We start from the raw sequence: 21,836 nt of genomic DNA on the forward strand, positions 1-21,836 counted from the left end.
AGCGGTAATCGTACCGTGCCCGCAGCCCACAGGCAAGGCCGCCATGTAGGCCAGGAGCAGAAGGAGCGCCGCACCAAGGACAGCCGTTGTCGGGCCATGAGAAAAAAAGAAACACCACACACAACGCGAGTGCGAAGCACTCGCCACAGCACGTAGCCGCGGCTCAGGAGAAATCAAAGTCCGTTGAATTCAGGGTGAAGTCGCAGGACCCTGTCGGTATTCATCAGCTCCTCTTGTCTAGAGGCGCTCAAAGAGCGCGCAGGACACGAGGAACTCCAGCAGCGCACTGTGGGCACGTTTGATGATAGTCCCGTGCGCCTTCGGGAATAGAAACTCGTCGACACTGTTGGTGGCGAGTCCCTGCTCTCGGTAGCTTCCGACGAGGATGCGACGCTCGTCGGAGTATTGCACGCATTGCAGGAGAATGTGCTCCAGCGTTTCAGGCTGCGAGCAATGCGTGCAATTCGGGTCACCAACCCCCGATACCCGGTAAAGGCGCTCACCGGTCCGTAACAAACAGCTACCCAATGAACTTTATATATATCCTGAGGGGCGACTGTGCAAATGATCTAAAGATAAAAAAATCAAACTAACCTGATAGTCTCAGCGATCTCAAGAGACCAATGTTGCTGTAAAGTATATGTGGCTTTCTTCGCAAGTTTCCTTTGTTTTCATGGCCAGTGTATCACTGCAGAGGGTTTTGAATCGCGAAGGAAGTCCCTAATGTCGAGCTCGTATAAATGCGAAAATCAGACATTCAAAGATGGCCTTATAACACCTAAGTGTGCTCTCGCTTATTTCGCAGTAACATGCTCAACTATGCTTAATCACATTCTTCTATACTCACCTTGGCTTCGCCTAATTCAGTTATACCTGTTTAATGTAATTATGTCCCATGAAAAAAAAGTATCGCGTGTGAGCTTGGTTCGCGATCTCACGTAACACAGGGAAACGTAATTGAACATTTTCCTAATTAACACTACTTAGGATTAACTGAGTTTTATTAGCTTCAGCTTGGTCAGCGGTAATTCTCCTGAGCTTGGCTGCAAGGGGCTCACAGGCAAGATTGCTTGAAAATAACACGATTAATTTAATGTGCTTAATTAAAGCTAGTTACTCTCTGATTTAATTTAGAAGTGGCATGCTCAACTATGCCTAATCAGATTCATCTCTAGATGTGTTGACACTGCTTAATTATGTTAATTAGCTTAATTAACGTTGAGGAACTAGGCCACGTGAAACTCGAGTATCCAGCGTGTGCTTGGTTTGATATAAACCTAATTAGTGCCATAGTTAACGCTAATTAGGCTTTAATGATCCTAATTAGCCTCAGCTTGGTCGAGGGTAATCCTCCTGAGCTTGGCTTCATTGGGCTGATTCGACTTGGCTTAATTGGTCACAAGTAGGCTTGCCTCGTTTGTGCTTAATATGCTTGGTTATATCGGGTGAAACCATAATAAACTATGCTTAATTAGATTTGCCTCTACTTTCCTCGACTCAACTGCGCTCATGTAAGGTCAACTTGGCCTAACACGAAAATGGCAAGCTGGGCTAACCTTAATTAGGAATTGCTTAAATGAACTTACTCATGCTTGGCTTTATTACGAGATACCATGCTCAACTAGGTTTAATCAGTTTCGGCTACACTTACTTTGGCTTAACTAGGCACATCTAAGCTTAACATGGCTTAAAGCGACAAAGACGAGCCGGGTTGAGAAACTTAATCATGTATGCTTGGCTTCACTAGGTTCTACGATGCTTTGTTAGGCTGATTGACCGGTGTAAAAAGCGACGCGCGCACGGCGCTTGAGCCGGCCCCGCCGCAGCCGCTTCGTAAGAGAACGGCGCAGATTAGATGGAGCAACGAAAGCGACACACAGTTGACGTTTTGTTTACGAGTGCCATAACCACGTCAGACAGAGCGACAAGAGAGGCCATCTGATATGTAGGGACGCGCATGCGCACCGCTGCTTCAGTGGTGCTCTCGACAGCAGGCGCAGCGTCGGTAGATGGCGCGTCGATGCATTCTGCCACGCGATCCAGTGGTCCGTATACTTTTGAACGCGCCTGTACATCGTGTTCCACAGAGCTTCAACGCTGCCCTTCACGTCCTATTCTGGCATCACTCTACTCTCCATACATTCTGCTCTTTATTTCCCAAAATTTGTCCCATTCCCGTCTCCCTACAGCCGCTGAGGAGTGCTCCGAACTAGGGCTGCTGTGAGAGCGTCTCATCTCCTCTTCAACCTATCCTTCTGCCCCTCTTATTTCCGTGTCCTTCTTCGTTTGGCCTTCTGTCCCAGTTGTTTTAATCCTAAGAAATTGTGCCCTGTGCGCAATGTGCCAGTTTTCGTGAAGCCTTTGATACTCCACCGTCGTGCTGGCGTCACGCGGTGCACATTTCATCTCGAGCAAGCCAAATCATAATAAAATAGAAGAGATCTTTCCGACCATCATTGGCTACCTTCAGAACACTGATAAATGACGTAATCTTGATCAAGAAATCAAATTCGGGTCAGGACCGATCACATTTGAAAACATCTATGTGACACTCATGTCAGAATAGCATTACGAATACCCACTGAAGTTGTTGATTCATACAATTTGTATCACGAGTAATGATGTTATTTGGAATATTTCATGATTATTTCGATATTTTTAGAACCTAATTCAGGCCGCCTCATTTATTGCATCTATTATTTAATAATGTGTGTCAATATTCTGTGAATTCCTTTTCCTGAGCCACATATAAATTTGGCCTAGTTAGTATAGCTGCATCTTCAAGCAGCGCATACACACGAAGGCACAATGTGGAACTGAAAATAAGAGCACTGCCTTGTCAGTAGTATTACTATTATTTCTTACTGCAGCAGTAGCATTACGTTTACAATTTTCTTAATCAGTCGGTGCGGAAAGAGCAGTTTCTGTCGCTCTTAATAGATGCCGAAGCTTTGAACCACCACCGAGAAATACTGATACAGAAGCACAGTCAACTTAGTGAGTATAGTTTCGTTGATTCGTAGAATACTTTGTAGAAGTTGCTGGAAGTTGTTGGTTGGGTTCGCTAGTTTAAGAGATGTAATGCCCCAATTATAGCCCATTATTGTGGTATACAAGGTCAAAGATATCTCCCGTCCACCTAGTCCAGGTTTCCGTGTTTAGAATTACAACTCTGCCCCTTGAGTTATTTTTGCTGGTGTCCACTTTTTTTTTCAGTTCATAATATATATGAAAATAGAGAATAATACAAAATATACAGTACCAGCCATCTTCCCCGGTGAAAATATATTACGGGACGCCATGCAAGATCTGCTGAGTATCGCGAAACTCGTAAATCACAAAAGCGAATGGTTGGGCGTGTTCATGCTTACCGAAAGTTGGGAAACTACGCACGAAGGACCCAACAAAAGGAACGGAACGCACTGATACAGCGCTGACTTAGGACTTATGTCATTCCTCTATCGCAGCAGACTTTGTAGTATGCATTGGACGGGAAAAGGAAAGCAGAAAACTGGTGATCGAAGGGTTCTTAGGTGGGCGAGTTGGCTCGTAAACACTATGACAGAACAGCGCTCGGTCCTGTGTGCTTTTCGTCCCGTTTTCTGCGCAGTTCTGCCACAATTATGTACGAAACACTCCTTCTCACTCTCACTTCCCCTTCCCACCTTTTTTCTGTACTATACTATAATATGATATGGTTTCTTTCTCTTTCTTTTTGCTTCTATCTCTTTCTTTCTCTGTGTGTTTCTCTTCTTTATTTTTTTAACACGAAAGTTTTGTGCCAGGGTCCACCAAGACTTTCATGGCGTATTTCCGTCACGTAAATACTTCAGCAAAATCAACGCGATCAGGTGCCAAAGAAAAAAAAAGTAGAAGAAAACGATCCGTTGACAGGAGTCACCACGACCTGTCGGTGAGCGGCGACCCGGCCGCGGCGGCTGCATTTTCGATGGAGGCGAAAATGTTTGAGTCCCGTGTACTTATATTTAGGTGCACGTTAAAGAACCGCAGGTGATATTATTATTATTATTATTATTATTATTATTATTATTATTATTATTATTATTATTATTATTATTATTATCATTATTATTATTATTATTCGGTCAGCGGCGATGGCTAGAGGGCGTTTAGCCCCTGGATGCATCATATATAACAACTTCAGCTACTGCAAGGGTTAAATCATGATCATGGGCGTAAGTCGTCGGGACGGAAACGTGCCACTACGCGTTAACGTGGGTGCGTCCACATCAAGCTGTGCTATATCTGCCAAATCCTAATAGACATTGTACAATTTCTCATATACCAATGCACTATAAACATTCAACTACTTATATGAAGACGTGTTTAACTTTCGTGTTATACCGAATCCTATGGCAGACGAATCAGCCATGTTTTTTCTTTCTTTCTCTCTGTCTCTTTATCTTCTTGTCGTTCTCTCGCCAACAGCAATGCATTCATATGGTACTCATAAGTGCTTGCTACGTGCCTGGATAGCCGAGTGGTTACGACGCTCGCCTTCGGCCCAAGGGTACGCAGATTCGAATCCCGAGTCGCTAAGAATTTTTTTACTTATTCTCCACTTCTCCTCTCATCTTCCTTTCCTTTCTCAATCGCATTGCTAGGCGCAGCCGTGCTAGGTGGTTCCTTGGCAACGCGCAGTGGCGTCAGAGCTAGACGAATTTCGGCGAACGGCTTGTAGCCGGACTTCGAGCTTAAACAGCTCAGCTGTAAAAATGTCGAAAACGGAGAGTGGTCTCAGCCACGTCAGCCTGGCACCTGCAGTTTTGGGCTTCACTGACTCAAGTTTGATCCTAAGAAGCTGAGCCTTTGTTAGAAACAAACTCAAGAAAAAAAAAAAAACAATCAACGAGGTCACAAGGACTTCTGAAGCCGCGACGAGCAAACTAGCGAAATGAGGTATTCTACCCATCATCTCTATATTAACTGAAGAAACGCAGAGTCAAAGCTTTTGCGGCGACTATTGCGGGCAAGCACTCGCTGTGTAAAACACGCAATAACGTTTTACGCAGCTTCTGATGATGGCCATGGCCTCGACCTCACACATAATGAAGTTATATGCGTGCCAAAATGGCCCTGTGGACACTTAGGTGAGAGGGTTTTGGGGACATCAATCTGAAATTAATGAATATGATTGAATTTCATGGATTTCATTTGGTTTGCCCTCAGTCGCAGAAATCGCTGGAAGCTTAGATGTTCCGTTATTGTGTAATTTATAGGGATGGTCGGCTTCTAAGGCGGACAGCCATGTAATATGCCCATTTATGTTTACCCTGAGACATCACATTCGGGATATTTCGCCTGGTGCCGTAATCACGTGTCCTCTTCAAAATTTCAATCATATAAGCGTCATGTTTAGTGATGAGCAAATTTCTGCCCCCAAAGCATAATGCACCATCATTATTCATAACACAAATATAGGCTCTGTGCAGACGTAACTCCGCCGCCAATGAAGGCTCCCCTAGCGGCAACAAGCGCAGACTTGACGGGATACTCTCACCCGCTCGCCCTGCTCACTCAACGGTTCCGCGATGGCGGCGCGCGGCCTTCTCGCGGGCTATTCGTTTTGTGTCGGTATGCCAAACTCTAGGAATAATTGCTGCGTTGTTGGGTGCAGTAACACCCACAGAAATTCTCCAGGTACGCGATTTTACTGGTTTCCTATCAGAGTCCATACGCAATCTGCACGTTTGCCTAGCATGTCAATTACCCTGTGCGCCTTAGGGATACAAAAAAGAAAAAAAAATGTGCCGGCCTAAATAAGTGCACTAAATGTACATCGCAGAGCAGACTCATTGCCAAGACGAAGTGTCAAAAGGTATTACTTCACACCTTTGTCGCAGTAATTATGCAGAAACGGTCATTTACCGAAGCATTTCTGTTTAATAACATGCGTGGTGACAGTTCGGCCACATCCTGATGTGGCACTTCGACATACTGCTTGTATATACTCAACTGCTTGCCTGAGAGCCTACATAAAAATGAGCAAATAATCCGTTTCAAAACAAACAAGCTCAGCGATTGAGCAGAGGCAGGAAGGAGCATGAGATGGGACTGCGATGCCGCGTCGCTGGCCTCTGCCCGGAGCACGTCAGACGAAGTGCACTCAGTGCTGCCGAAAAACCTCAGCACGTGCTCGACGTCGATGCTCTTTGCCCTAACTGTAGAGGCAGAAGTTCCTCCAGATTATTTGTAATGATGCTGACAAAAAGAGAGAAGAAAGAAAAAACTCGCTCACTTTTTGTTTTTTTTTTTGTGATTGCCACAGTTGAGTGTTTCGGGTAGACGTTTTTAATTAAAGGAAAGCCCCATTATCGCGGTTTGCTTGTCTTCGATGCGTAAGTAATTTCGTTCAGACACAATGGAACTGCCGCGGCGGATTTATGCTTTCCTGCGACTCCGGCACGGCACTGCCAGTTGGCCTCACGGATATCCCTGCTTTAAGTGATAAGAAAACATTACATGACCTGTAACTAAGAAAAAACAAACTTAAGCGACATACCTCGATTTTCACGGATCTTCCCGGCGCGTTCATTCGCATCTGTGGTGCGCACTTCCCCGTGACTGACGATCCGCCGTGCAACGTCTCTTCCACGAAGCCGTGAACATGCCTCGCCAGCCTCGCTATAATCGAGAAGCTCTCTGCCCTTATTTAGATTAGCTCCTCGGAAGAAACTATCTATAGCACGTAACTCTCTGAACCCAAATGTAATAATAATTGACACGCTTTCCAGTGCCATGACTAGCTAGCAGCCGCTGTGACGACCGCTCAGCTGCACTGGTTGAAATCGGCGCAGTGAACGCAATGCAATCGCCGGTGTTGTCGCCTCTTTCAAGCAGCCGCCAAGTCTGCTGCCACGTTAGCCTGAGGGTGACAAGCTGTGATCGTTTAGTGAACGAAGCGGCGCGCAGTTTCGCTCAACGAGCCCGTAGCCTCCGTGTCGTCTTCCCTTGCTCATGCATTTTATGCTGGCGCGTTCCCCTGAGGGTGCACGAGGTCTGGCGAAAAGAAGCATACCCTCTAACATCAAGGGTCTGTGGCAGCTGCTAACAATTTAACGTCTTTTGAAAGCGAACGGAAACGAAAACGCGTCGAGCGAAGCAGCAGAACACGGCGCAGAGGCTTGCTGCCACTTGCGTCGTCTGCTCCCATATCCCGTCAAGTTTGCTGCCGTGGCCGCTGTGGCGCTGGAGGCCGCGCGCGACTGTGGCGGCTCCTAACGTATGCACGGTGCCTATACAGGGCATCCACTTCTCTTTAACAAGATTTCAAAAATATGCGGATGCATTCTATGACAACGCGACCAAATGCATTTCGCTTTCTATTGCGTGGAGTAAGTCACTGTAATACTGTTTTTTCATTTTTCATTTATTAAGCTAATTAGGCATGTTTATTTACGAAACTTCTGCAGCAACGAAGCTCACCAAAAAAATTCTTTACGGAAAGTTGTAGTTCAGATTGTAAAACATCCGATTAGATAGTTTCTCACTTTTGTGGGAATCGAGCGCGCCCTCCCCTTTGGCGCCTCGTTCCCCAGCTAACGCGTGTGCTGGCCCCGCGCGGCTCGAGCGCCGGGAACCGCCGTTATTCGGCAACATGGCTACCGTGGCTACGCTGCCAGGCCTTTCTGCTTGGTGCGAGCCATGCGTTAGTCTTCTTCGCACGAGCCAGGTGTACGGACATGCCCGGAGCATGCTCACGCCACCACGTGACCACGCTAGCCCACGTCACTGCGCAACGCCTGTCCTCATTGGCCGCCAGTGACAGCCCCATTCCCCCTTGAGCTCGCTTCTGCCTGGCGCTGGCTTGCCCGCGGCAGATGCTCTCAGGCCAGCACGAGAGGTTGACGCACTGCTCTAGGAGGCGGCTTCTCGTTCGTGTGCTCGACTGCTCCGCTTTGTGTGATAGTCGTAGCGCCGCTGGCAAGCGTACTCGATCGGTCTTGCGGAGTTCCCCTTACGGCGTGCAAGCCCGTGACTGTCGTACTGTGCTGCATCTTGGGTGAATAAACCCGTGTTGTTTGTTGAAATCCTGCCTCGAGTGCCTTTTCTGCGCGGTGGTGGAGAATCGACGAACCCGGCCGTAGCGTCTGTGTTCGCTGCGGCAATGGAGAATGCCGCGTTCCTTCCCGGTCGCCTCGTAGGGTAAGCTTTGTGCTAAACCTATCTCCACACTTTATATATGTTAATGATTGTTGTTTTTCTGCTTAATACAGATGCCTGCGAAATACAAAAAAGTCACAGTTTCGCCCCAAGGGCGAAGCAATGAATGCGATAGCAAGAAACTAATGCTATGAAACTAATGGAATAATGCTATACGAAGTGAGGCTCGCCAACGGATACTCTCAGTTTGAACAGCGCTCCTGTTGCAAAGGCGGCCGAAGCAGCGAAGGGAACTAGCGTGCTTCAAGTGTCGAGCTGTGACACTTAATAGCTCGCGCTTATCTTCTGTTTGTTCGTTTAGCGGCGTCCCTTTAGCTCGAGTGACTTTCGTACGCTCCGTAACATGAGAGCGGACATCACGGTGAAAGCTTGAAACATCCATCTTCCCCTCACCACGAGAAAACCACGCGAGCAGACAGCGGAAGGGCAAGGTTCTCCCTGCGCAAATATGCGCCCGTCGCGCTCCTAGCGCCATCTCGCTGGTAATGAAGAAACGCTTATAAGCGCCTGCCGTCTCTGAGTCCGTCCAGCGGTAAAGGGTGTGTATATAACGCTCGCCATTAGCTACGTGGAGGATCTGCGTTTTGTGGCCTAGCGGTTAGCGCCACTCGCTGCGGAGCAAGAGGTCCCTGGTTCCATTCCGCGCTTCGCAAGCATTTTTCTGAATTATTTTTCTTTGGGGCTTTTATATATATATATATATATATATATATATATATATATATATATATATATATAAATATATATATATATATATATATATATATATATATACGGTGCATGACGGCGGACGGTAACGGCAAAATTTAGCCGAGACTGTCCATATAATTGATATCGCAATAAAAAGAAATAGCACGTGACATGGCCGCTTGCGCGCCTTCGCGCGCCGTGATTGCACTGCTCCCTAACGTTCCGCGTTGAGACGATATGCTTCCCTCGTCACGGTCCATGACAACGATAAGCAGACACAGCAGTGATCGCTTGTGTAGCCGCTAGAAAAAGGTGCGTCATCGCACAGCCACCATCATTGTTGCTCTCCTGTCAACCAGCACACCCGGCCAAGTGCTCAGGTCGATTGGACACGGAACGTTAGTGAGCACTGCATTCACGGCAGGCATACTAGCGCAAACAGGTTGGCCACGTGGTATTGGTTTTGTATCTCGTGGGCATGTGTAGTATGCGGAAAAACAATAATACATAACAGCTATAAAGTTATAAGCTATCTAATCAAACGTTTTGCAAGCTGATCCGCAACTTCATCATTATATTCCTTGCCCAGCTTTCTTGGTTCAAAGGTTACATGTATTGAAAATGCCTAATTAGGCAATTAGGACGAAAACAAAATATCGTGTGACTTACTCAAGGCAATGTATTAATGAGAACTAACAGACAATAACGCCAAGGAAAGTATAGGGGGTGTTGTTCGTAGTAATTAGAATTGTGGCGAAGCAATTGGTACTGTTCAATGGTTGCGCTCTCCAGCGGTTCCTAGTGGGTCGTCCTCTTCTAAACGCCTCTCGCGCTTGGAGCCCGTGCTTTTGCCTTGAATGTCGCCATAGTGCATTGTCGCCGAGTACCGTCCAATAAACAGCTTAACAGAATATAAATGCGAAGAAAGTAAAGTGGACGAAAAGATAACTTGCCGCTGGCAGGGACCGTACCTGCGACTTTCGAATAACGCGTCCGATGCTCTACTACTGAGCTACGGCGGCGGCGATCCCCTCGTCCACTGTATGGGGTGTGGAACACTCTTTTTCTGCCTTGGTCAGCTGCCGGCTCGTATAAAGATCACGTGCTACGTGACGCCAGCAAGCAGGAAAAGACTGTTCGACACTCGCCGCCATGTCTGCGATCGGCGGTCATTCAACACTTCCAGTTTCAAATGAACATATATACCCCATAAAGTGGACGAGGGGATGACTGCCGCCGTAGCTCAGTGGTGGAGCATCGGACGCGTTATTTGAAGGTCGCAAGTTCGGTCCCTGCCGGCGGCAAGTTATCTCTTCGTCCACTTTGCTTTCTTCACATTTATACTCTAATTACTACAAACACGCCCTATACTTTCCATGGCATTATTGTCTGTTAGTTCTCATTAATACTGCGTCTAACAAAGAAAAACGAGCCCTCAAAAGTCACCTTCTTTCATTTACTCAAGGCAATAGTGATCATGATGCATTCGGTGGCATCATCGTAGAGTGCGTCGGCATGTTTTCAAACTCTGGCTAGAAATAGCTGTGGCAACCTGTATACGGCCAAGGCCCTTGTTATATTATGTGAGATATACAGGGTATTCAAAATTAAGCTTTATGGTTTTCATAAAATTTAGCATGGGGGGTACGTGAAAACCACCTTTGCAAATAATTTTTTTTATCCGAGGGACACAAAATGAGACACTAGTTATCGCTGTCAGCCACCCAATTAACTAAGATTCAATGATGAACCTATTAATGTGTGCAGCAAGCGGGCATGTGTGCATTGAAAAGGTGAAGGCAGTCGCATTTCTACACAGTTCCACTTGGAAGAATTGTTCTAGCATGTATGTGCCCCGCGATATCCCGCAGCAAATTTAATTGCCGTTTCCACGATTACGCATGCAAGACAGTGAGCACTGGCGCAAAGCTCCTCCCCGATGTGCCGCGGCAGTTGTGTGCGGCGTTTAATCTGAAAATGAGTCGAAGGCAAGGATGATAACGGTTACCATTTTGCTACCGGCTGCGATAGCAAACAATGACTGGTCGTCATATCAGGGAGGACCATCTGTCATGCGTAAAGGGCACGGGAGCGTGCCGGACGGCGGAATGCGTCGATGGTGTGTGCGGAAAGGAAAAGTACGCGATGGTGTGCATCCCCGCCACGTCCACGCACGACATTGGTCGGGGAAAGGCGCGTGCCACGCGACCCGAACTGAGGTGCGGAACCCCACAGGAAGAGAGATTCATTGTTCGGTGGAGTTGGCCAAGAGGAAGGTGGTGCAAGCCAACGTCGCGTCCGCGACGGGAACAGCAGGGCCGAGTTCTAGAGGCAGCGTTGCGTATGTCCAGAGAGGTTGGCCGTCGACCTTGGCGTCCACCGAGCGAGGCTTCCCGGGCTTGCTGCAGCCTCATCACACAGTTCTCGTGGCACCTGCGGCACTACCCCAGCTCGACGAGACGGCAACCCGTTGACAATCACGGAGCCACGTCGGTAGTTGGACCCCGTGGCATTGAGGAGAGGCCGACAGTTAGGCCTAGCTGGGAGGGACCTGTGTTCTCGACGGAGAACGAGGCGTCGGCAAAGAAGATGATCAGCGAGGCGTCTGATCACCGACGACGGCCCTGAGACGTCGACAGGAGCTTCGACGACGGGACTGGGCGTCGACGTGGGCAACGAACAGAGTCAGCGGACTCAACGAACGAAGTAAGAACGTTCGATTCCTAGCGTGACTGACCCAGAGGCCACAGTGGCCAGACTTTCATGTCAGGAGGAGCTAAGCATAGCTCGAATATTGTGTAATGTTAGTGAGTGCGCATTAACTTTGCGTTTCTGCACTTGTTACCTTTTGTTGTAAATTTTGAGTGCGTGTTAGTGTTTTTTTTTTTTTTTTTGCTGTGGTGTGTGAGATAAAGTTTGGTTTGCAGTGCCACCATGGTGTCTCCCGAGTCTCTCTTCTCTCTCTCTCCCAATTCCATTCCGCATTGCAAGCGCTCCCGAGATACGTGACACCATTGCGTCGATCCTCACCGTCTTTCATGCGTAATCATGCAAACCGCAGATAAACTTTGCAGCGGGATATCTCGGGGCACAGACATGCTAGAAGAATTCTTCAAAGTGGAACTGTATAGAAACGCGACTGCCTCCGACTTTTCAATACAAACATGTCAGTTTGACGCACTCATTAAAAAGTTCATTATTCAATCTTATATAATTGGGCGGCTGCAGTGTGTTGGAACGGAACGAAAACGAAAAAAGATTATATTTTTGACGCGAACGAAAACGTAACCGAAAATTTATTATTTCGTTCCAGAGTGAGACCGAAAATTTTTAAGCCGTTTTTCGGTTCACGGGAAAACTTGGCAATCTGGAACAACTGAGGTCATGCAACGTGAGCAATTATGCATATCTCAGGTTACAGCATTAGCGCGTACCTCAGGCAGGAATTCCGAAGCAAAGATATGTTGAGTTTGCGCGAAAAACGAAAACAGTGGCAACCAGGGATGTTTATTTTAACGCAAATGGACTTTTGCGCGCCTGTCACGCAGGCCAGCGCACGTGGAGAGCGCATTGTCGAGGCTGAAGTTTATTAGAGCCAAAGCTGTTATGAGATCACAACAGTCGATTTTATTTTAGCGCCATAGTTGTCCGCCGCCGCTGGTGTCTGTAACCGCTATCGCGTGAAATAATAAAACATGAAATGAGAAACAAATTTCTAGGATCGGATGGGATTATAACCCGCGCCCTCTGCGTAACAGTCGAGTATTCCACCGCAGTGCCAAGCCGGTGCTTGTAACTCCTTCACAAAAGCACTCTATACAGGCGTCATGTCCGGCAAGCAATCGCGTTAACATATGTAATATAGCGTGGCAGTAGAATAAAATAACAACCTGGCGTGACACAACGCCAATTGCGCAAAGAGTCAGTCGTTGAATGCTTCCAACCCGTTACAAAGGGTTCAGCCATAATTCTTCATCGTCATCAGCCACAGCAAAAGTGCGCATAAAGCCTTACAGATGTGTAGCGGGTACCACGATTCTCCTAAGAATGACGAAAAATGGCATAGGGTGTACTTCGCTACTTCAGAATAATTATGATGACTTATGGCGTAGTGAGTACCTTGCATGTGTACTTGTATTAGTTGCCCCATAGAATCTACAACGGGCTCTAGAAAGGCCGCTCTTCCAGCTTTCGCTGTGACTGTGCTGCGTGTTCCGGGCAGGCCTGGCGATTTTTTATCAGAACAGCGTCTCGCACATCAGAGAGTACACTCAATGACGTGCTCATTCTGAGATCGTGCTCACTCCCTTGACACAAAGCATTGAGCTCGCTTAAAAAATACTAATTCACTTTTGAGAAGAAGTATACTACGACTTTGACGGCCATACTGCTTTGTGCTAGTTATAGGGATTCGCGTTACAGTTACGTCCGCTCCTCTGAAGAACGTGGGAAGAACGTGCGTTACCCATGTCCCACTTTCTTAAGAGGAGGGCAAGTGACTATGTCAGAAATCCAATGTTTTCATAATCACCTTAACTTCAAACTTTTGTATACAAAAAAAACCATTACGAATCGTTACGGAACATTTATTTGTCGTTCCTAAACAGAAACAGAACGGAACATTTTGCGGTGGAACGAACCTAAACCGAAACGAAAAACATTTTGTTCCGACACCCTGGGCGGCTGACAGCGATAATTATTGTCTCAATTTGTGTCCCCCTGGATGAAACACTTATCTGTAAAGATGGTTTTCACGTTCGTCTCAGTGCTGAATTTGAACACCATAAAGCTTAACTTTGAACAGCCGGTGTAAAAATTGCTAACAGAAAGAGGTACAAAAGATTTACCTGGGGCCGCTTCGTATTGGACGTGCCAGGAACTAGTAATACTTGTTTTTGGCTTGTTTCCGCACGTTCAGCAACTAACTCTATCTGTTGCCGTTCGCAAAGAGGCAGAGGAGACGTTAGACTGCTTGGACGAAAACTTTCAATAGAATGATCGGATTACATGTCGGTTACCTTTCATACGATTTACCACGGTAGCTGAATGAAACAGTGAGACTAAATGCTCGGCCAACGAGTGTCCATTGTCTACGAGTTTACCCGCTTATAGTAGTCATTAACGTTTAAAATAATGCATATACTATTGGATGCATGAAAGATACTACATAATATGAAGTTTACAGCGGTGGTTATTCTTTGCAAGCGTAAGTGTACAGCCGCGGAGCCTCTCAAACCGCAGTCGGCATGTTAAAATAAAAGACCCAGGCTCTGCAGAGTTATACCTTTACTGATGTGTTCTACAACGGTCTGTGCTACGCCCAATTCTTTTTCTAATATTTGTTAATGACATTCATTATCACGCTGAACCTAATGTAACGGTAAGGCTGTTTACGGATGACTGCGTCATTTATACCGCAGCACGAACGACCGATCACCAGACAGGGCTAAACGCGTCCCTAGCTAGCATTTCAAGATGGTGCCAGGAGTGAGGAATGGAAATAAATGTAGCAAGAACTACACTCGTGCATATAAACCGCGAGAGGAAACTTAAAATTTGCGCCTTAGTTCATGGAATTACACGCAGCGGTGGCCGCTTCAGTGAAATATTTGGGCGTTACCATCACAAGCTCAATAAAATGGGATGTTCATATTAACCAGACGTCCAGAAAAGCATACAAACCGTGGGTATATGTTCATAGGAAACTTGCACTAGCGCCTGCCAAAGTTGGGCTGACAAGTTATAAATCCCTTGTACGGCCAATCCTCGAATACGGCAGTATATTATCTCGAATCCGCACGAAACTTACCTTCTTAAACAATTGGAGGGAATTCAAAATATATTGCTCTCCGTTTGTGCATTCCCAGTATTCACAGGATGTCAGCATAACCACTCTACGCAATAGGGCAAACATTCAAACTTTGGCCATCTGGTGACGCGTTGATGCATAAAAATTTCTCTACCTGCTTTTTAATGACAGCATAACTATAAGCAAACATGAGTACTTAAAACCACTATGCCAGCGCTCTGCTAGAACAAGCCACGACAACAGTATCAGAACTTTCATCCCCCGTCGCGATACCTTTAAGTAACCCTGCTCTCCGTCCAAGGGATTCTGGAATAACCTGCCACGTGACATAGGGTCCTCATAATCTGTCAACTCAATCGCTTTTGATGCTAAAAATCTTTTATCAGTAAGTAGCACCGTTGTAGAAAACGGTGAAACTGCTCAAGGAAAGTACATTTTCGATTTCCATGCCGCTCGCAGTTTCTACTGCCGGATCTGTCTAATGTTTACTCTTCCCTGTTAGTCTGTATTCTTTTTTATTTTATTTTATTTTTGGGTCTTCGACCAGATGTATAGTGACAATGTATATTTGTATCTTTTCAGTTTGCACTGTTTGCTTTTATTTATTTATTTTTGCTTTTTATTTTCCTTTATTTATTCTGTGTACTTGGGTCACATGTGTGATTGTCAAGCTGTATCCTTTTTGTTCCCACTCCTGTAAAGCCTGTTAAGACTTACAGTACTAATAGTGCTACGCGCACAGGACAGGTTTTAGGGGTATTTAATGAGCTCCGAGGCAAAGACCGTGGTTACGGCAGGAGCAGCGTCGTCGTCCTTTTCCTCTTCTCGCGTTTCTCTTGGTTTTCTGTGGCAGTGACACTGAGTAACAGTCCTCCTGCCTAAGACGAAGCCATCCCGGCGAGTTATTCCTACTTTCATCATGTGAGCGGCTTTATGCATGCACCATGCGTTACCTCAGTCTTGCGTGAATGGCGACAACTTGAAGTGAGACGCGCTGTCTCGTAATTGGCCTCGCTTGGACGACCGAGAATAACGAACGGCCCCGTCCAGTCTGCGTGAATTTTTTGGGCTCAAGCCGTTGCGGCGTACTGGAACCCACAGCCACACAAGCTCACCGGGGACATAGTTGGCGTGTCGGCGCTGACTGTCGTAGTGTATTTTAGAATAGCCTTGGACAGCCAATGTGTGTAAGTGTGCAAATAAACAAGCCTATTCTGCATGACACAACGTCTCAGCAATAGTGTCATGGATAACAAAAGGAACGATATAGTGTCCTGAATGTGAGGCACTGAGGGAGCGTGGAGGCCGAATAAAGCGCTATAGCATGTCGTTTCGCGTTTGGCAAAGTTGAAAGCACATGTCACGAACGGTAATACTTCATTCCAGTGCTTGTGGTCCCAAGCGATGTATATGTTGATCAATGTTCGGTTGGTGCACTCAGTGAGGCCATTAGTTTGTGAATGATAAGCTGTTGAGTGTCAAAATTTAGAGGCACACGAATGAATTAATTCTTCCACAGTAAAGTTTTTCCCAACCAAACCAACACTGGCGGTGAATTGGTGACCACGGTCACCTTTTATCATGCGTGGAGGACGTGTTGAAGTATGATGGAGTGCAGTATAAACTCGAAAACCTGGGCTGTCATGCCGGGTGATAAGGCTGCGGTTTCGCAAGACGGTGCCATGTAGTCAGCACACATTATTATCCACATGTTGCCTCTCCAAGAACGTGGATACGGCCTGAACAAATCAATGCCGACCTTTTGAAAAGGGCTGATGGGTGGATTTCCTGGCTGTATGTAACCATCTTCGTAGGAAGCGCAACACTACACACGGACAGCAAGAAAGACGAGACACCAGCGCGTAACTTCAAGTGGGCGTATATGTCGAAAGGCGAACACATATTTAGGTGACAGAACAAACCAAAACAAAAAAAGGAACCCACGTGTCAAGCCAATCATTACTCATCCATTGCTGCGTAACACACCACCTAAATAGACAAGTTGTTTCCGTGTAATTGAGATAGACAGTGCGATTCATAATCATCACGTTTCATTTCTGCAGCCTCAACAATCAATGTGGTTAACAAATCCCTGTCGCGATATAAAATGCATGTCTTGTCGAAGTACGGCACACAAGTACAATCAATACAGCGGATTGCCAGGTGACCATCCGCACATTTCTGCACATTATTATTGTACTCTTTTACCCGCTCGTTGATAAACCTTTCGGTTTGCCAACGTATGCGCGGCCACCTGACACGGGTATTATATAAAGAACAGACTGTGCGCAGGGAACATAGTCATCGCGGGGGTTAATCTTAGAACACTTCTTTCTGAACAGAGCAAGTTTCACTACACAGTTTTGACAGTTTCTCTGGAGCAGACATGATAACCCTTACGTCAACCTATTTCCAATCTTCTTAAGCTTGTGTGCTACGCCGTGGATGTAAGGAATAACAGTATCTCTCTGCTGCAGCAGTGAAGTATTTTTAAGGGCTGAATTTTCTTTAATTCCCGAAAAAGCGATTCATCGACAGCTGTAACGAGTCCTAGTGTGTAACCTGCTGCCTGCAGCCGTGAAACCTGTTGCTCAAAGCTATTCTGCATGAGGTGAAAGCACAATTTTTTTAAGGAATTCAAAAGCCGCATACGTGCAATGGGCCCCTTTACTGCAACAATGGCTTCCTGCTCCTGGGCTCATAAAACCAAGACATGGTTATCCCAAAACTGTAATGTCACGACAAGGAACTTAAGAGTGTTAGCATTTGGTACATCTCGTAAGTTTCAACATGTTCTTTGTTACCAGATCGCTGAACGAGAACGGCACTGATGCCGACGACATTTCCGTCTTCGTGAATCTCTTTTGGAGACGAATGGTCGAAGTGCCTGAGCATTGGCTGTGTAATTAGCAGAAACATCAGCTGGGAAAAACCGGCATCACATGCAAGGGTCCACTGATACGGAGTGTTCTTGCGTAGATAATTAGTGACGGGATGACAGATATCCGCGAACCCGGGTATGAACAGCCGGAAGTATGAGCACAGCCCTACGTAGCTACGAAACTGTTTCACAGGTTTAGGCGGTTCGAATGACGCAACGGCTGCTGTTTTGCTGTTTTCTGTAGGCCAGGTGTAATGCCATCTTTATCGGTGAGATGGCCTAACACTGAAGTTGGCACCGAGAAAAATGGCACTTTTTTATTCAATACAATCTCATCTTTTTCAATACAATCGAGCACAAAAAAATCACACCATCTCCCGCTAAAGGGGACCATGAGGCGATGCGGAGCAGCGTTTCGGCATGTCGAGCCCGCGTTATAGAGGGGGAGGGAAGATGGCTGAGTGGGAGTGGATAGGAGGTGTGTGGACAGGGTTTGCGCATGCGCAGTAGTGTGGTCACGCCACGCACCACCACCACCACCCCCACCACCGTTGAACTCCGCCATAAGATGCTTCGCATCTATATCTAGACGAGTGTTGCGCCTCTGAAATGTGCGTTCAGAAATTTGGACGTCATCAAGGTAGCACATACAATTCTGCCTTTTCTAACCTCACAGAATAATATTTATGAATATTTCAAATGCCGCAGGCGAACGGCACAATCCGAACGGAATCACGTTGAACTTGTACAGCCGGTCCGGGGTAACGAATGCCGTTTTAGGGGCGAAGCACCTTTGGGTCTCGGCTTGTCGGCGGTGCATGGTCGTCTGCTGTCGCCGCGTGCATCGTCGCGACCCATTTGCTTGCTTGCATTGTCGTTTCCAGTCCATTTGCGGGAGCGGAAAAGAGGGCGCCACAGCCTCAGCGCTGGCCTTGTGGCGAAAGAGACCGAACGGCGCGCGTTGATTATGGAAACGCTCTTTCTGTGATGAACGCTGAGCTACCAGCTCGCGAGGAACGAGAACGCGCCCTCGCCCGCGAGAGGCAACGCCGGCGAATGCAGCGTCTGCTAGCGAATTTCTTGGAAAAACCGACTGCTCGCGCTGTACAACTGCTCACCGGCCACCCCACATATACAGGCACTGGACCTTGACCTGCAATGTAGTGCCGCTGGGAGGTTCCTCTTGTGTGTAACTGAAAAATAAAGATTCGCAGCGTGCACGTTAACTAAAAACTGACTGCGGGTCTCCGTGTCTAAATTTTCTTCTGTCCCTCATTGCCCATTAGCAGTGATTTTGCTGTTGGAAGTACCGGCGCACACTGGATGCTTCGCCCCTCCACAGGTTTCACGTTGGTGGACTTGAAACACCTTTCCTAGACTGCTTTTTTTAGGGGCGTAGCTCCTCTTAGTCTAACCTTGTCACGTCTCCGTTGTTCAGCGTAAACGGATCTCCCGTATGATGCAATAGATGGCGCTGTCTCATAGAAGTACATACAAACTGCAGTTCAGGGACGATATTCTAGATGGCGCTGTACACAATCTGTGTCGTCATCACCATTTCTCGTCTCATTTCCTAGATGGCGTTGGTCCAATAGAATTGTGTGCAATATGGCGCTTGCGTGAATCGACACTAGATGGCGCTGGAAGTGCCGCTGCTCTCCGATTGGCTGCTGCGCGGGGAGCGAGCGCCTCTCTCATTCTCCTGGATCGTCGTCGTACGTGTCGGATCGTTGGCGGAGCATGGACGATGCGCAGCGGCGGGCGCTCGCTTGGCGGCAGCCAGGCGGATCCCGTGACGGTGCGCGCCAAGGACGCCGCTGCGGAGGGGGCTCAACGAGAAGCGAATCCCAAGGCCATGATTGCTTCAGGAGCTTCACCGAAGCTCTTCATCATTCACCCGTGGATATGCTGTAATTTTTTTCTTCCCAGCGGCGTGCATCGAAATTTGCCAATGCCGTGATCTTAAAATAAGGGAAGAAAAATAGGAAGTGGAATGTAAACAGTATATGGTGTCATCAATACGCGGCAGCAGATAAACATCGCTTTTGGTGACGGAATTCAGTCGGCGACAGTCTACGCAGTATCTCGACCTACCATACTTCTTCTTGACAAGAATGACTGGTGCGGCCCAGGGAATCACCGATTTTTGCATTACTGCTTTCGTTAGCACCCCTTGGGCTTCCTCGTTGATACTTTAGTGCTCTGCTGGTGGCACTGTCTAAGGTTCTGCCGTATGGGCTGCCCCGACGCGGTGTTGATTCCGTCACGTATGCGGGACGCTAGAATGGAAGGCATTTGGCTGCTTTTTGAGAAGACGAACACCTTAGAGCGCTTGGAGATTACGTTGAGGAGGCTGTTACGTTCGTTTTGGCCAAATGACTTACCGAAGCGAACCATTTTTAGCAGTTGTGAATACTCTGAACGTTGAGAAGCTATATATCCGTTCTCCTCCGCAACGTCGATAGCAGCCAGCATCGTAGAGGATTCGGGTTTGAGTACAGCAAGTTTCATGCCACCAGGCAACAATGCATGCCCACACACCTCTGCATCCGTTAACTACAGACACCACACATTGGAGAACTAAAGTGTTCTTTTTCACACTGGCCAATTCAATTGGTTCGAGTGGGGCGTCGAAAATGGCAAGGTCCTTACTAGAACACGTCAATGGAACGTACATGGCAGACAATGAAGGAAAGACCACGTCCTCGAAGACAAATAATGTGTATTCATAACGGAATGAATTCTCCAAGAGCGCACCTCGGAAACCACCGTGCACGGAAAGGTGCCCACTTCTGCACTCAACGGTTTCCCCACACTGCGCAAAAAATTCATTCCCAAAATAACGTCATGCGTGTATCGCGTAATACCAGCAAATTCTAAGGGGAAACACTTTGCCGCACGAGGACATGTCAGCAGTACTAACTACCACAGGACACACCGCGTAGCCAGTCCCATTACAGAATGCCACACCATGGCTCAGACAAAACGTCGCCTTAGGTCCAAGAAGGCTCTTAAAATTTACACTCACTACACAATTAGTCGCGCGTCTATCCACAAGTGCCATAGTGTATACGCCATCAGCAAGTACATGAACCATGTTCTTGATAATAAACACTGACGGAAGTATATCTGTCGATAGTGCCTGGTATCCTGTGGCCTCACCCACATTGGCCGCACCGAGTTGTTTTCCGGCAGTGGTAATTGGGTGCGACGCCGTGGCGATGGGGATCGTCGAGCACGTGCAGCTGGCGGTGGAGTCAAGCTTCGACCAGCGACTGGTGACGGGTAGCGTAAACCGGCAGGTGTTCTTGGTGACCGTGGCATAGAGAACGTGCGGTCAAAATACTGGGTAGCCATGGGCAAGGGCTCTCGTTGGTATGAATGGCGGTAGTTGCGAAAACGTGAAATGGGACCCAGGACTCCACACCTGCAGCACACCGGAAGAGGTCGAGACACCCGCGGCTGTTTAGAATAATCAGTCTTCTGTGAAGCAATGGGATGGTAGTAGCGCTATTTTACGCGCACAGTAGCCAGCTGACATTCTTTGAGAAAAACGAGGTGGCCGCAAACGTCGTTCGTCATTGAAGGATGGCCTATAGAGGAAGTCAGATCGCCGTGCGCTTCTGCATTATTTGAAATTGGCTGAATTAACTGACGGTTGCAATGAAGCGCCAGAGTGGCCGGAGTTCGTGCGCGTTCTCTGTCTGTTACAGAGCGGTCTTAAAAGTCGCTCGGGCCATAAGAGATTTGCTGATATCGAAGCGATTCTTCCTTAAAATGTGCCGTATTGTCGACGCGAGGTCAGTGAGCGTTCATTGTGTCGACTCTAGCCACCGTTAAGACGATAGAGAGAGGGTCAAATTTCGGCCCTATCCGACGCATCCTTAGCGTCTAAAATGTGCGACAACGCTGCATCACGTCGGCCACGAAAGTCAGGCTCTCTTTTCCAATTAGGAAATAGTACACATCTTCCTATATCCCCTTCAGAATGCGTCCAGCCTTATCCTTTTCAGCGTCCTGGCATCCGTTATGTTGCACAGCTTCAAAATGTCTTCAATGTATGTGGTACACGTGTCCCCTGGAAGCTCTGCCCACTTAGCCATTGTCTGCTCCGCCCACTTCTTCGCCTTTGAGTCACCGAAGCACGTTTGTACTTCCACAACAAACGAGTCCAAGATGTGAACATGTCTTCGTGGTTCTCATACCACATAAGAGCTGCGTTAGTTTGTGGAAATTCTACATGACTGGGCTGCTGTGCTGAGTGCCGGCCAT

The 21,836-nt window shown here is 47.3% G+C and overlaps 1 protein-coding gene across 1 annotated transcript in view; it reads right to left on the reverse strand.

Annotated features, from left to right (window-relative positions):
- Positions 1-237: 237 nt before the first annotated feature.
- LOC119395110 (slit homolog 1 protein-like) overlaps positions 238-21,836 on the reverse strand; it is an 81,355-nt gene continuing 59,756 nt past the window's right edge. The window contains exon 14 of the mRNA XM_049416090.1: positions 238-444. Within this exon, the coding sequence (XP_049272047.1) occupies positions 238-444 (207 nt within the window). The remainder of the gene's footprint in view (positions 445-21,836) is intronic.

Source organism: Rhipicephalus sanguineus, chromosome 5 (assembly GCF_013339695.2).
Source record: "Rhipicephalus sanguineus isolate Rsan-2018 chromosome 5, BIME_Rsan_1.4, whole genome shotgun sequence".
NCBI classification, from domain to species: Eukaryota; Metazoa; Arthropoda; class Arachnida; order Ixodida; family Ixodidae; genus Rhipicephalus; species Rhipicephalus sanguineus.